General features: G+C 37.2%; 1 protein-coding gene across 1 annotated transcript; it reads left to right on the top strand.

The window, feature by feature from the left end:
• The first annotated feature begins 5617 nt into the window (after positions 1–5617).
• Positions 5618–16270, top strand: LOC128016539 (apoptosis regulator BAX). The gene is made up of 6 exons (XM_052601107.1): positions 5618–5965; positions 6921–6969; positions 7090–7251; positions 12465–12597; positions 12867–12971; positions 15541–16270. Exons 1-6 carry the CDS (start codon positions 5899–5901, stop codon positions 15637–15639), a joined length of 615 nt encoding a protein of 204 aa, XP_052457067.1. The 5' UTR covers positions 5618–5898; the 3' UTR covers positions 15640–16270.
• The last annotated feature ends 365 nt before the right edge of the window (positions 16271–16635 follow it).

The following is a 16635-nucleotide window of genomic DNA, read 5'->3' as shown; positions in this document are numbered from 1 at the left end:
TAGTTCAGTAGACAAAAAAACTTTAAAATCTCCATTTTAATTATCGAAGTAAAAAACTAACAAACATGGACAATAAATTTAATATTGAATTAATGTAGTTTATTATTAATTAATTGTTGTTATACTATTATAACATATGTATTATGATGCCTGATTTGATTACTGGTTTTAATACAAGTCATCTAAAATCACACTATTAAAAATAGTAAAAAGTAACACTCACATCCATTGGTTGGAGTGCCCACGACAACCACCAGATAGCGCTCCTCCCAGGTCACTGTTTTTGCTTGAAGACTTTATATACCATCACCCTTTGCTCTGTCTGACAGGTTCATTGTTTTCCAGGTGTGTGTCGTCATCTTGTTAGTGTATGTATAAATATAGTGTTTTGTTCATCTTAGTTTGCTGCAGTATTGCACCGGTTTTTGTCACCCCGTCTTTGGGATTATTTTGTGGGTTTTTTTTCTTTTTTTTTGCTTTGTTTTCTAATTCTGAGTATAATAGTTTTTGTAATTCTGAGCTCAACAGGATTTTTAATAAATGCTTGGATTACCCCATGCCTCTTTGGTAGATGGAGGGATTGAAGACTCTTGAGTTTGGGGTTTTATTGACTCCCTCTCTTACTGCAGTTCAGTGGTTCCATCCGATCAGTCTGTGCCTATTGCAGTGCCTCTGAAGAGTCTCAAGTTGGATCTAACTTCCTCAGAGAATAGTCAGGCTTTATCGTTATTTCGCAAGAAAATATCGAGAAGCAGGTGGGCAGCAAGCCCCACTATTGTTGTTCCAGAGCCCGGACCAGTCTGGGGGCCTTCAGAGAGTCCACTCGTGGAACTGCTCCAGTCCTGGAGCCCTCAGAGTCCACTCCAGAGCCCGCTCCAGTCCTGAAGCCATCAGAGAGTACACTCCAGAGCCCGCTCCAGTCCTGGGGCCTTCAGAGAGTCCACTCTTGAAACTGCTCCAGCCCTGGAGGCCTCAGAGTCCACTCCAGAGCCCGCTCCAGTCATGGAGCCTTTAGGGAGTCCACTCTTGAAACTGCTCCAGTCCTGGACCCTTGAGAGAATCCACACGTGAAACTGCTCCAGTCTTGGAGCCCTTAGAGTCCACTCCAGAGCCCGCTCCAGTCTTGGAGCCTTCAGAGAGTCCACTCCAGAGCCCTCTGAAGCACAATGAACAAAATTATAAACACCACAAAAGTTTTTTTCTGCCCTAATTTTTCACAAGCTGAAGTCAAAGATCTAAGACTTTTTCTATGTACACAAAAGGCCTATTTCTCTCAAACTTTGTTCACAAATCTGTCTAAATCTGTGTTAGTGAGCACTTCTCCTTTGCCTAGATAATCCATCCACCTCACAAATGCTGATTAGACAGCATGATTATTGCACAGGTGTGCCTTAGGCTGGTCACAATAAAAGGCCAGTCTAAAATGTGCAGTTTTATCACAATGCACAATGCCACAGATGTCACAAATTTTGAGGGAGCGTGCAATTGGGATGCTGACTGCATGAATGTCCACTAGAGCTGTTCTCCATGAATTGAATGTTAATTTCTCTCCCATAAGGCATCTTCAATGGCGTTTCAGAGAATTTGGCAGAACATCCAACCAGCCTCACAACCGCAGACCACATGTGACTACACCAGCCCAGGATCTCCACATCCAGCATCTTCACCTCCAAGATCGTCTGAGACCAGCCACCCGGACAGCTGTTGCAACAACTGGTTTGCATAACCAAAGAATTTCTGAACAAAATGTCAGAAACTGTCTCAGGGAAGCTCATCTGCATGCTAGTCATCCTCATCGGGGTCTTGACCTGACTGCAGTTCTTTGTCATAACCGACTTGAGTGGGAAAAATTCTCACATTGAGCATGATTTGGCAACTTCGCACAGCCATTTAAGAGGAGTGGACCAACATTTCACAGGCCACAATCAACAACCTTTTCAAATCTATGTGAAGAAGATGCGTTGCACTGCGTCAGGCAATAGTGGTAACCAGATACTGGCTGGTTTTCGGACCCCCCCCCACCCCCAGATTTGTCAACAATATTTGAGAGAAACATGCCTTTTGTGTACATAGAAAAAGTCTTAGATCTTTGAGTTCAGTATATGATTTAATTCCAGAGCTCGTCCAATCTACGAATCCAATCCAGAGCGTGTTCTAGTCCAGGAGTCCACTCCTTAGCCTGCTCCAGTTCCTCCCCAGGTGACGGCTATGGCTGTAAAACCTCCTGAGGCAGAGGAGTCTACTTCAGCTCCTCTCTGGGTGGCCCCTTACCTGGACCCTTCCTCCGTGAACACTGCCCGACCCAGACGAACCCTGCAGCACAACGAGGACACCAGATTCCCTGTTGTTTTGGACACTCTTCCCCTTTGGCCACCTTTATCCCCTGTTTTATTTGATTTTCTGTTAATAAAAGCCTGACGCCATGCTCACTGTTATGTGTCTGTCGTTGGCTCGTCACGTCACAATACACTGTTCTCAGTTATCAAGGATTTTTTTATCTTTTTTTATCTAAACATCTCAAATGTTACTGTGTGTTTGGAAATTGATTTTTATTATACAGGCTGAAGTATGTAAAAAAAAAAATGTAAAAGTGTTCTTTTTTTTTCAAGTTTACAGAGTTAGTTCACCCAAAAATGAAAATTATGTCATTAATTATTCACCCTCATGTCGTTCCAAACCCGTAAGACCTCAGTTCATCTTCGGAACACAGTTTAAGATATTTGGCATTTAGTCTGAGAGCTTTCTGTCCCTCCATTGAAAATGTGTGTACGGTATACTGTCCGTGTCCAGAAAGGTTATAAAAACATCTTCAAAGTAATCCAGAGGGTCAGTTAGAATTTGTTGAAGCATCGAAAATACATTTTGGTCCAAAAATAACGGACCAGAATTGTGACTTTATTCAACATTGTCTTCTCTTCCGGATCTGTTGTGAGTGTTTTCTGGTGCGCCCAATAACTAAGATAACACATCAGGAGCGTCGTACATCAGCAGCGTCACTGCAGTGCCCTTTAATGGTTTTACTCATACTACAAGCTACACATTGGAGTGTACTTTTCCCCCAAATGGTAAAGTTGAGTTAAAAAAAAAAGCATTTTAAATAATCTGTTTGCTTTGTTTAATCCAAAGATATCTGTGGTGTACAGAGCCAGCCCACCTTCCATGACTTGGTCAAGGGCACGGTGAACATTTTCCCTGTGGATTTCTTTGAGGTCGCTTTCAGGTCAGGGGATCAAAACAAGTTATCTTTTTTCATACAGTATGTTGTACAAAAACTCCATGATATCACCAATTTCAATAACTTTCATCTCTGAAACAGCAAATGTAGACATCTGATATTTACAGGTCACTACAGTGTCTGCAGGGGTACCAAACTTATATTTCACATGATTACCATATAATTAAACAGAGCTAGGAATAAGGACACTTATTAAATGTAAATAAATGAAACAAAGTTTATGTATTAGGGTATATATACTGAGAAAAGGCATGCACAAATTGAGGGGTATATTATTTTCCTTCACCAGTATCATCTTTCTTTTGTAGAGTTAATCTAGCACTTAGACAAACCTATCCAGGCCTCTACTTTAAACTGTTATGAGAGTTGATTGATTTGATGAATCCACCCTCTGCACCCCCTTGTGATTTCTACTGAGGGGGCCCTGGATGCTGTTTAGTCTGCCAAGTAACAATAGCAGCATCTCTGATCACAGGTACATTCTGATTACCTGCAATTCACTAAAATCAGCCTAATATATATTTTTTTTATTGTATTTATTTTTTTATGTAGCAGGTAGGGTGGTTGAGAGGGGAAGTGTACCTTGAAGGCCTGCTTATTGGCACTAATTATTTGGATCAGGTGGCGTAAGTGACGCATCCCTTTAAATGTGTTGAGACATGAATAGAAAAAACATTAATGCGGTCTGAGCTGAAGAGTGAGCCTCTTGGTGTATCGGCTGTGTAAACAGGAGAATTTCAGTTTGGTATCTTTGTTGACCAGTGGTGCCAGCAGTCACGAGTCTACAGATACTTGTTTGCATAATAGCTAGTGATTTTACATGGGTGTCCAGTAACGAGTATTGAGGAGAGTGCACAGCTATTAGTCATTCATGCTGTTTAACTTTATTGTTAAGGGGTATATAGTTCTAATTCATTTAGGCTGGTGTCCAAAAAAAAAAAAAAAAAAAAAAAAAAAGAGGATTGCCTTCGTCGATCACTAGCCACTGTTTTTCCTGGGTTTAATCATGTTCAATCCAATCTGGTTTTACTTTTGTATTTCTTCGTATGTATGTGTGTGTCTTTGGGGTTTGTTAACACTGTTATTTGATGACCTGGACCTAGGTGGGCCTATGATGGAATCCGGCTAGTGGTAGCTTGTTAATTTTAAAAAAAAATTCTGTTTTGCAATCGCTATAATTCAACATTCGACCTATGGACATTGTGCAATATTTCCTTTGGGGACGGAGTTTTTGTAACATTTATTAGTGTGATGCTGTGTTAATGTACCCTGTCGATTTGGTTTAAAATGTTTCTTGCAGTGTTGGAGTGTGTGTGTGTGTGTGTGTGTAAACCGTATCTATTTATTCGACTATTCACTGTAGTCTAGGTATTGTTAGATTTAATATCCTGTAACACATTTATTATGAGACTTTTATTCACTGTGACTTATTTATTGTAGAATCGTTCACTGTTACCTAAGGGGAACATTTGTCTGCTCCGATTGCCAATCAGTGTATTGTCTAGTGTTTAATAAAATTGAGTACAGACCCATTTTCATCCCTTCATTGGCTATAGCCTGTCAAGTTTTAAGGGGAGCGCTGTTTGGGTTTTCTAGTTTAAATATACAAATTGTGTGCGAATGCGCGCCCCCTAGGAGTCACATTTGTAATGCGCTTAAGACATACTAAAACCTATTCTCTGTAACCTCTCGCTTCTTAGGTCAATTCCATGTTTTAGGAAACTTGTTGATATTTGCTAGGCAATGGAAACGAGGTCGTGGTTATGTTCCTGAGTCTGATAGCGTCATCTTGTGGAGAAAAATCAACGTCACGGTCTAAAATTCTAAAAGTAGTTCGCAAATTAAAAACGATCACTGCATTATAGAAGAGAAATATAGGCTAATTGTGCAAAACGTATTTCAAGCAGGTCTAGTATGTATAATAAAGTGATTTAGGAATGTCTAGTATTAAGCCCCAAAGCCTCTACATAAAACCAAATAAATAAAACATTTAGTCATTTCCCAAAAGCCTCTGAATAAATATGAACCTAAAACTAACAAATAGCTACACATATTACATTATTAAATGCTTTTATGGCGTTTGAACCTATGCACACCTTTTTTTTTCTTTTTACATTTTGCCCCTTTATTCAACTTCCTTTTTATAATTTTATCGGTATATAGATACATATATTTTTTTTTACATGTTTTGTCTATCTTGTCAACTGTGGACAGTAAATGTCATTGTGATTCTAATAAAATTACACTATTTTCTGTGGGTTTTAGTAAGATAATAATGTTCTGTATTTTCTAAACCCCTAATAAAAAATAAATAGTTGACCGGTTTCTAATATAATGTATATAAAGGAAAGATGCACGCTTGTGGTTCGCTCTGCCCTTGTATACAGTCTCCATTTCCGCGTTATTTCCAGGTTTAAAGCGCTCCTATGGATTGGCGGAGCGCTTTTTAAGGCTTATCGACAAAGTTTTACTTGCATATTATACCATTTTAACGGTGCTCCCGGGGAAGACATATAACCACAAGCGTCGATAACTTGACTAGATTATGTTGTATCTTGTTGGAAACTGTGAATTTAGCGGATTCAGAAATTGTTAAACTGGTCCGGCTAAATTAGTTAGCAAGCTATCACTTGGTTCCGGCTGTATTTGTGCTGAATTAAACCATGGCAGATGCCAATGGCGGAGAAAGGGGAAACGAAAACGAGTCGAGGGGGGCTGCAGGTGGTGAAGGTAAGATGAGAAACAAACTTAAAACTAATTAGAGTGACTTCTGTGAACTAGCCATCCATTCCGAGCTCTTTGCACTCCGCGTGACGTCACGCTGTTCTTCGACTAACGTTAGTAGAGAAGTCTAACGTACTCTTTCTTCTAAACCTCTTCATAGATTCCACGGTGATAGTATAGGGTGATTTTTAGTTAAATTAGTTCAGTGTGTCTCCTATTTAGGCATATAATCTTTTTTGAACGTTTCGTTGCAGTTATTATGGAATTTCCTGTGACGTCATACTGGGCGAGTCTGACGTATGTCAAAAATAGTGGCGCGGATTTTGAGTCTCGAATGTTGTCAGTCTCTTCGCTAATAATTTGTTTAGGGACCTTACTACGTCAAAAAATATTTTTTACCCAAATCTGTCAAAAAAACCATGGACTTTAGACCTATTGGCTCATCCTGTATAGCCAGGCTTTAAAGTCAGGACAGTGAAAATGAGCCAGTTTACTCAAAAGAATCATTCAAAATGAATTCCTTGACAAACAAAACACCCACTAGAGGACATTCACATTCAGACACTTAAATAGCATTCAGATATGAATGACATCTTGCAAAGGGCCAACAAGCCCCTAAAACAAGGCTGTTTAAAATAAAAGCATACGCATTAAAGCTGTCTTTCTAAAATAAGATGGGATTACACAAACCACCTTTAAACAAGGTATTAACAAGACGAGAGAAAACCAGAAGTGAGAATAAAAATTTCAGTAATGATAGGGTAATTTGGATACACCACAAACAAACATTCTCAAACCATAAACCAGCTAGTATCAAAACAGGAAGTTGTTCCCAATTGAGGTCAATGTTTACCACATGTATAATAACCTGTCACCCTATTATCACACATAGGAATACAAACTTTGAGCTTGTATCATTATAAAATAGTCACAATATAAACATTAAACCACTTATTTTCAGATGTCATGGATGAGGTGATCACTGAACAGGGTGCTGTTCTACTAAGAAGGTAAACTCATGCAATGCTTGTATATTTTATGTAGGTTGTCTGTCTGTTAAATTTGCATGCATGAATTTGTGTGAATTAATGCATCTCCACAATGTTACTGTGCTTTGGTTTCACATGAAGGTATGTTATTGAACGAGTTACTGTAGAGGATCCATCCGTGCATGTGAGCCATGAGGATTTAGGGGGACGAGCCCATGAAGCAGAAGATCCTCAAATCAAAGAGGTTGTACATCAACTTTTGAAGATAGCCGATGACCTTCACAAGAATGCTGAACTTCAACAGTATGTTTTTAATTTTATTTCAGCTTACTTGTCTTTAACTTGTCTTTTTATGAAAATGAAGTTTTTTGATGTTAAAAGGACACAACTAAAGTGTCTAATCTAGTTTAATCTTATTTTAATGACTACCTATAGTATTAGTTACTTTACACACAAAACATTTTCTCTTAAAAGAGATCAGTTTTTTTGTAATAACTGTATTTTTATTTTATTCATTTATTTTTGTGCGAAATAGGGCTTTAAAAAAATATTTGTCAAAAAAAAAAAAAAACAATCCTTTCGAATGCAGCCTTATCAGTTGGTGTTAGGGGTAGGTCTGTCATGATAACAAATTTTGCTGGACAATAAATTGTTTAAGAAATTTTCACGATAAACGATAATATTGTCGTTCTAAGACCAGTTTCAACTAATATAATGATAATGGCATAATAACGCACCTTTTCAAAGATCAATCAACTTTTCTTTTCTTTTATGGCAGATTCAGAGCAAGAAATACCAACACGTTGACTTTGTGTGGCTTAAAATTAATTAATTTTGTATGTTATATTATATTTATATGCCAGTTATGGATGCTCATATTGACTGTTTAACCGTTAACCGAAAGTAAAAATTTTGACCGATGAAGGGGCCGTTCACATATCACGTCTTTTTTTGTGCTCAAGTTCGTTATTTCAAATGCGGTATGCACGCTCATAATGGAAACGTTTTTTCCAGGCGCGTCAAGTTAAAAACATCTCGGCTTTTCAGAATGATGCAAGTGCACCAGGTCATGTGACCATAGCCAACTCAATCAACTTCCTTCAGGGTGAAATTCCCCGTTGTTTTTGAAAAATGGGGTGCACCCAAACACTGCAGGGTTTTTTTGCTTTTCTTCATAAATAAATCTTGTAGCAGAGTTACAGCAAGGGTTTTTCGGTGGTGGAAACCCATTGCTGAAATTCCCTTGTAACGGATATCGCTGCTGGTGGATGCTTAGCAATGACAGACGCCTCAGGAGCACATCTGCCCGAGTTTTGGAAAGAAGAAGAAAATGACGAGCGCGCGAGTGTGTGTGTGTGTGTGTGTTAACTCACTGGGACACACGCAACCACACACCTACAGACATATTTAACTGAGCAAGCCAAATGAAGCGAGCAAAAAGGAGGCCCATTTCGACTAAAAAGGCAACGAAGTTACTTGCAAAATATGCTATGTGGTATTAAAATAAAGTACAGTATTTGTGCAAGTACAATGCTGTATCACTTGAGACACAACATCCACAAGCAAATGAAAGGAGCTTCCCAAAGCTGGCCACTCTAGCGAGACGTTATCTCTTTATTCCCGGTACATCTGTGCCATCGGAGAGTGTGTTTTCTACCGCGGGCAAATAATTGAAAACAATTATGGCGGCCGAAAATATTATCGAGCTCATTTTTTTTTATCGTGCAATTAATTGATTTATCGACTATCGTGACAGGCCTACTTATGGGTATGCAATATCATATATCATATATATATTGATTAAATGTCTCCACAATCTGCTTTTGAAGAAATATCGTAGTATCATGCTACAGCAACTCCTGATTACTGGACACACAAGGTTTACAAAAAACACAGTTGGTTATGTCTAAAGTGAATGTAAACAGTTAAGAGAAAAACAAATGCATGCCTGTATATTAGATGTGTGGAGGTTAAAAGTGACAGCAGACTAATAGTACTAAACATTCTGGGACTTGGCAGAAATTTGGCAGTAAATTTGGTCGTTATTTACTTGCTCTCATGTTGTCCTAAACCTGTATAAAAAAAATGTTCTTGTACTGAACACAAAAGAAGATATTTTGAAGAATGTGGATAACCAAATCTTTGCTGGGCCACATTGACTTTGATAGTAGGAGCTAGGGATGGGAACCGAAAACCGGTTCTTTTTCAGAACCTGTTTTGTTCTTTGAAAAGAACCGGTGTTGTGCCCAATTTCGACCCCTTGCCGAATTATTACCCCCCTAGTATTGGTAGGTTTAGGAGTAGGTGTGGGGGAGGGTTTAGGATTAGGGGCGGGGTTAGGATTGGCAATCTGGTAGCGATTTGAACAAGGGGGGTAATAATTCGGAATGGGGGTCGTAATTGGGCACAACACCGGTGTTCTGAATATTCGGCGTTTCCCGTAAAGCAGCAGTTGTCAATTGCAGTCCTCGCGCCCCATTGCTCTGCACATTTTGAATGTTTCTCTTGCATCAGACATTTGTTCTATTCGAACATAAGTGCCCTGCAAGTGGACATCAAAGGATATTCAGCCATGATTCCAGCTCGAAGCGAACATAGCTATATGTTCCAATCAAAGTGCATTGAAGTGTGCAAGACGTGAATATTGTATTGATTTACGGAGGTATATGATTTCACAGTTGTCCATGTTTAAAGACGCTAGACAGCACAAATCAGTGAATGAATGTTTCGATGTGAGGTATAAACTTCAACAGATTTCCCCTGCTCAGGGAGTAGGGAGCAATGAACAATTGGAACAGAGTTCATGCACGGAGTTCATTTCTAACGAGCTGATTATCTGAATCAGGGGCCCGTTCTTCGTACGTCGCTTATTACATCCAAGATAAAATGACACATCCAAGATGATATCATCGTGCTAATCATGATCCGGCTAATTGGGTTCTTCAAACACACCTGTTTTGTATGATTAGCATCGCTGGATTGAGTTATCTGAGATAATTGCGCATTCATGTGTTGTCTTAAAAGGGGATATATATCGATACTCTAAACCATGATCAGCAGTGCAGCGATTGGCTGGTGGCAAGACGGCAATGTAATGACGTCATATAATTTAAAATGACACCCGACGAAAAACTTGACAAATATCTGGACTTGGAAACAGCCAAGCAAACAAAACTACATAAATGTTATAATAGATACATGAAACAGATAATAGATATAATAGATAGTTTTTATTTTATTAGAATTTTTTTCATGATTCCCAATTATTTAGATTCGCAATTTATAATAGTTGTGCAGTCTTTACATTTTTATTTCAATGTAGAACTTATCTATTCATTTCATTTTATATTTGGACAGATTTGTAACGTGACAGCATTAATGAAAGTTTCTTAAGGGTCAATATCATGTTATCTGCATCTCCTGCACTCCATCAAGCCACTCTTATAATAGCAGTCATCACTCAAAATAATGCACGACTCTATTATCTGTATAGCATGTGTGTAAGACTCTCATACAATTATGAAGTAATAATTTTATGACAAATAAATATTTCAGTGAGTAAAACTGTCTGTGTCTATAGCAGGCTGATATGGACTACAAATCATTTTTATATTATTTTAAAATATTTTTTTCAAATGATTATTATTTTAAATTATTGTCCCTGGATCAGTACGATACTCCTGTAATAAATTAGCGGTGGTAGCAGACATATTTTGAGTATCAGTTCTGGTTGAAAGTTCTTGATCTAATCCTGTTTACATGAAATAAGCCTGCTCCCGAGCAGGTTTGAGCTTACGGACCTGTTGCTATGACAGCAGCTCTGGGATGAGCTTCGAAGAACCAAATGATCCAAGATCACGCCAAATCGTCAACATTCAAATCCAGCTAACTGAGTTAGCGATGTACGAAGAACAGGCCCCAGGTGTGTTAACAAAGAGAAACGTGCAAAATAAGCAGAGCAGTGGTGCGCGAGGACTGGAATTGAGAACCGCTGCTTTAATTACTGAGCACATTGATCCAATGACGTGCATCCACAAACTCGTTGCGCTGTCCCATCTTTAATTGCCGAACACATTGTTTCCCACGATTGTATGTGCACTCGTGCCTTTGATAACTGCACATCGTTTTGTCTGACTGTACATCTAACGGCAGCGCGCTGCACCTACCGCCACTAAATTGCATTATATTTGTCCCATATTGTCATTAATATACATATTGGCTTCAACTTTGACCACTAAATAAACAGACTGTTAGTATGAGGGCTAGATTATTTAGTGTACAGGTCATTTCAAGAGTGATAAACAAAGTGATATAAAATATTTATTTTAATGCATTTTAAATGTTTAAAAATGTGGAAACCAGAATTTTTTTTTTAAATACCACACCCTACTTATGAAGATCTGAACACTAATATATATTGAATTTTGACATTGCCAACCTTTAATTTAAGTAATAAACAGTATTGAGCATTGTGTAGTTGAGTATTGTTAATTTTTCCTTACCACTATTTCTTAATAATTGTTTAATGATTTTAATGGAACTGGAATCAGAACCAGAACCGTTAGGTGGAACCGGAACCACAATCGTAACCGGAAAATTTCTAACTATTCCCAAACCCTAGTAGGAGCCACATTCTTCAAAATAACTTATGTTTTATATACTGTTTTATTTTTATTTTTGTTCATTCAATTTCTTGAATGCTACTCCTGAATATACCTACTGTACCTGAAAAATAAAGCACTGTTTGTTTCATTTGTATATTATGTGTATTTGTAATGTGCATCTTGTTTCTTAATTTTTAATAACAGATAACATAATGACAAATATTGTTATCTATCCCACTTTGGCCTAAATGTCTGCCAATTATTTTATTTTATATTTTGTTACCTTGACTTTGTTTTGTTTTTTAAATAGGGAAAATTATTTTGGCTATACTGCTTAGACAACTTACAAAATAGTAAAACCAACATGACAAAGAACCATGATAAAATCCATATTTTCCTGAAAAAGAAAAGAAAAGTGATACGATACTTTTTGCCAAATCACCCACCCCTTACTAGTATGCATAAAAGATGCTATTATTTATTTTATTTTTTATTTTTTTCTCTTTTTAGCTGAATTGTGTAGAAACATTCTACATAACTGGATCTGGATAAAGCTATTGTTAAAGGGCTTCATGCTCATTGTGTACAGTATTTGTTCAATCATTGTTATTTATCTCTCAAATGTGTAAATAAGAACATTAAGACAAGGTTTAAAAAGCTACAGTGTGAAATCTCAAAACCTGTCAACCCAGGATAGGTTACTAAACTAGGATGCATTATGAACAGTATACAATACAGAACAATATAAATATTATTTGTCGCAACCAAATTTTAGCAAAATGATTAGGAATTGATCATTTTCATTTTTAAAACAGGAAGTGGTCCATATGGGTGGTGTTTTGTTTAAGATGGTATGGTTGAAGAGGTTGGGAAACCCATATACTGTTACATACAACTTTTTTCCCCTCACAGTCTCATCAGCACTGTGCAAGCAAACTGTGCTCAGGACGTCTTCATGACTGTGGCCAGGAGCATCTTTGAGGATGGCATTAACTGGGGACGTGTTGTGGCACTGTTTCACCTTGCTTATAGGCTCATTTACCAGGTGAAACTCTTTATTTTGCCCTTTAAAAAACATTTTAGTGTTCTTTAATCATTTGTTCATCTTTGAATTATTTTAAGTGAAAATGTGAAAATACTACCTCACCATTTGTTTTTCAACCAAAGTGCCGATCTATTGCATGAATAATTGAGAAAAGGAAATTGAAAACTCCATCAATGCAAATGCATGATTGTTGATGGATCAGATTTATTAATGGATGCTTATTCTTTTGGATAATGCAGATGTATAAAAATGATCTTTTATTCTTTTAGGCTCTGACTCAGAACCACTTTGACATTATCAAGAGGATCATTAGCTGGGTTTTACAGTTTATGAAGGAAAACATTTCTGCCTGGATCAGACAGCAAGGAGGATGGGTAAGTTGCTGTTTTTGTTTGTGCATCTGGCCACCCATGTGGAGCCACACAGGTCGAGCCAGAGAAAGTGCACCCACTTGGGCCAGGAAGCCATGCTGTCTAGGAATATCCAGACACAAAAACCCAGACAGCATGGCATGAAACTACATACCAGAGATCTGATCTGTCTTTATAAATTGCATATTAAGAATGCAAACTTTTGCTTTTCACATCATGTAAGAGTTGATGTTGTCATACTTCAGTAAGATGCGATTTGCATGATTTGCATGTGCTGCAGAGCCTCCACCAGGACAGTTCCTGGGGCCACTCAAGTTTAATAGCACACATATGATCATAAAGGAAGCAGAATGTGGGGTGCTGGGTTTCGACTTCAAACACTCAAGCGTCATGGAGCATACTGTGGCCCTGAGAACTGAAATACAGTGAGCATATGACAATATTTACAGTATGCTACGCAGCATGAGTCTGAAGAATGCAAACCCAGACAGGGAGGAGAAGGGACTCTTGTAGGTTTGACCCTCATTTTGGTGATTTGAAAAAGTTAAGGCACCTGCTGTGTACAGTATTGTACTGAAGTGGAATGTGCCACCGGTCATGTATAACCGTTAGGCAGTTGTGGCCTAATGGTTAGAGAGTTGGACCCAGTAACCCAGAGGTCATGGGTTCTATTGTCAATACCGGAAGGAATTGTTGGTGGGGGGAGCTATTAAACAGCAATTTTTTCTACCCTCAACACCCACAACTGAGGTGCCCTTGAGCAAGTCACTCAACCCCCAATTGTTCCCTGGGTGCCACAGCAAAAATGGATGCCCACTGCTCTTGGTGTGTTTACAGTGTAATTGAGCATAATTAATTTAATAACTCACACTTGTACCACACTTGGCTTCACGTCACTTCATCTTATGGTTCAAACATTGATTGTAATTCGGTTAAGTGATGACATAAGAAGCGCTGCTTCCGGGTCCAAGCCTCAACTCGCTTCACTTGAGAATACGGCCTCAGCAGCCGTTTATGAGCACTGTTTATTCATATTAATAATTTAAGCTAAACGCTTTCAAACTTACGGTATACACTTCAGTCTCCGTGCTCACAGCGTCCCAAACACAAATAATTTTTATATATTTTTTTAAAATTTATATTTTCATTGTCTGGCTATCTGGGACTTCGGTATGGAGTTAAAGGTTAAGATTATAACTTTTTCGCTAGTATTCTATCACATTGTGAGTTTATATTAGCACCTTTTGTTGTTTTCTCGTGGTAACTGATAGAGCGTTTGGACACGGAAGCGCTGCTACGTGACGTCAGACTTAAGTGAATACAATACCTACTAAATTATTGACATTATATTTAGATTGTATAGACAGAAGTGTTACGTTTTACGCTGTGACTGTCATTTATATGTGTGATTTACTCCAGGCATTGATGCACATCAGCAAATATTAATTAGGTTTGTCACTACACAAAATTGTTATAAATTTAACAAAACTTTATAAGGAATGAATATCTACAAACTACATCTCTTATAATAAACATCTATATACACTCATATATATGTATATATATATATATATATATATATATATATATATATATATATATATATATATGTGTGTGTGTGTGTGGATGTATCATTTCAGATAATTCATATATTTCATATAATTTCATATAACACCATTCATATAATTTTTAAACATATCATCAGAAAGTCATATATTGAGTATATATGGTACATTTAACATTAGCAACATACATCCAGTACACTTACATAAAGAAATATACTGTATTCTACATAGCAAATCCCATTGATTCAAGATTACAATTAATGCCATTATTATAGTTCATTTACACAAACAGAAAGCCATTCGTATATTCATATTTAAGTTAACACTTAACCCCTGTATACATGCAGTTCATTCAGCTTTCTCAATGACGTAAGATGCTGCTGTAATGAACATGACATCTGAAGACTATACTTCACAAATGATTAGTGATGACTAATGAGCTGGTCCTTTTTAGTGAACCAAAACACTCATGAGTCAAGGCAGTTACAGAATTAATCCGATTAATTTACTGAACCATTAATAGTAGCTTTCGCCATATAGAAAGATTTGTATAATCTCTAAAAGGTCTAACAAAAGACTTTAAAAAGCAACTTGATTTGTATATATCTTTTCTATTGAATAGTGAAATGATAATTGACCGCTAAGAGCAGTGAATTCAACACGAATTACATATCATTTTTCTGGGTACTTATTTCTTCTGAAAAGTATCAAAGCCATTATTCAGTGAAAAGCTTCCCCTCCAGCACTGCTCTCTAATAATCTCATTAGCATTTGAGCAATTCAAACAGTGTTTTCCCGTAGTTGAATTTTGACAGCACTGGTTCCATTCATTTGTGTAGTTATGGAAAACGTCCAATTACTGTAAAAAAATCCCTCATTTGTTTTCAATGGAGAAAGTCTGAGATTATGATTATTGATAATAGATTATTGGATGGATGTCATTCAAAGTCTTGAAAATGTGTTCATATGCAGGGTGTATCTAATGTTTTCTCTGCCTTGTGTTGCAGGAGGGCATTTTCCGCACCGTGTCAAGATGGCGTACTGTGTCTTTCATCGCTGCCATGGCATTCATTGTAGCTGCTGTTTATTGGAGAAAAACACGCTAAGATAAAAGTGAAAGACACCATCAAGTTTCATAATTCTCACAAATGTGATCTCAAAACTCATAAGTGGTGCAATCAGGTGGACCAATCACAGGTCATACAGACAAATCATGCTTCATGCCTTACTATGTTTAAAGACTTAAACATGAAAAAAAGCCACTGCAGAAGATACTGTAGCCTTTTATCTAGAATTTCTATTTTTTTAAACAATCCCTGTCGGATGTTGTGTCTATCGTTTTCAGTACAGTTGAGTCAATGAACATATTTCACCTTGATTTATTTATATAAGGGATTTTTAAGACCGCACTTTTTCACCACCAATGCCTTTTACTCTGTAAATGTTTTTCTGGCTCAGGTATAAACATTTTTTAATGTGCCACAGTACATACCAGCCCTACCTCGAATCTGCTAAATATCTGAGACTAACAGTTTACAGTTTATTACATCAGGAATACAGGGACAGTGCTGAAAAATATTAAGTCTTTTTTTTTTTTTTTAATTGAACTTCAACAAAGGTTTAAAATGCAGTTTTAGTGGTGTAAATGATTTATAGGCTTAGCATGCTATTGGTGAAATACAGGGAATGTGGACAATAATTATTGCACACCTCTAAATAAATTTGACAATGAATTACTGAGAGATGTCTGTGTTTATTCTTTCATATAAATTGATGTGTATGTTCCTGGCTAAAAAACACATTTTCTGTTTTTTTTTTTTTTTCTCTTTGCCCAAAGCCATTTGTTTTTTGGACACGTACCATGATAATTCTGTGGATTTTTGTAAGGATACTTTAGTACACATTTAAAAATAAAGGTTTTCATTGGCATCAATGGTTCCATTGGGGCTCTTTTTTTTTCTATCACACAAAAGTTTATTTACACCCTTACGAAAATTAACCATGGTTTTACTACAAATAAAACCAAAAAACCATGGTTACTGTAGTTAAACCATGGTTACCACAAATTAACCATGGTTTTGCTATATTAACCATAGTTTAAC

Source organism: Carassius gibelio, chromosome A7 (assembly GCF_023724105.1).
Source record: "Carassius gibelio isolate Cgi1373 ecotype wild population from Czech Republic chromosome A7, carGib1.2-hapl.c, whole genome shotgun sequence".
In the NCBI taxonomy this organism is placed as follows: domain Eukaryota; kingdom Metazoa; phylum Chordata; class Actinopteri; order Cypriniformes; family Cyprinidae; genus Carassius; species Carassius gibelio.
The sequence above is the reverse complement of the archived record's forward strand: the minus strand, read 5'-3'. Positions and strand labels throughout refer to the sequence as shown.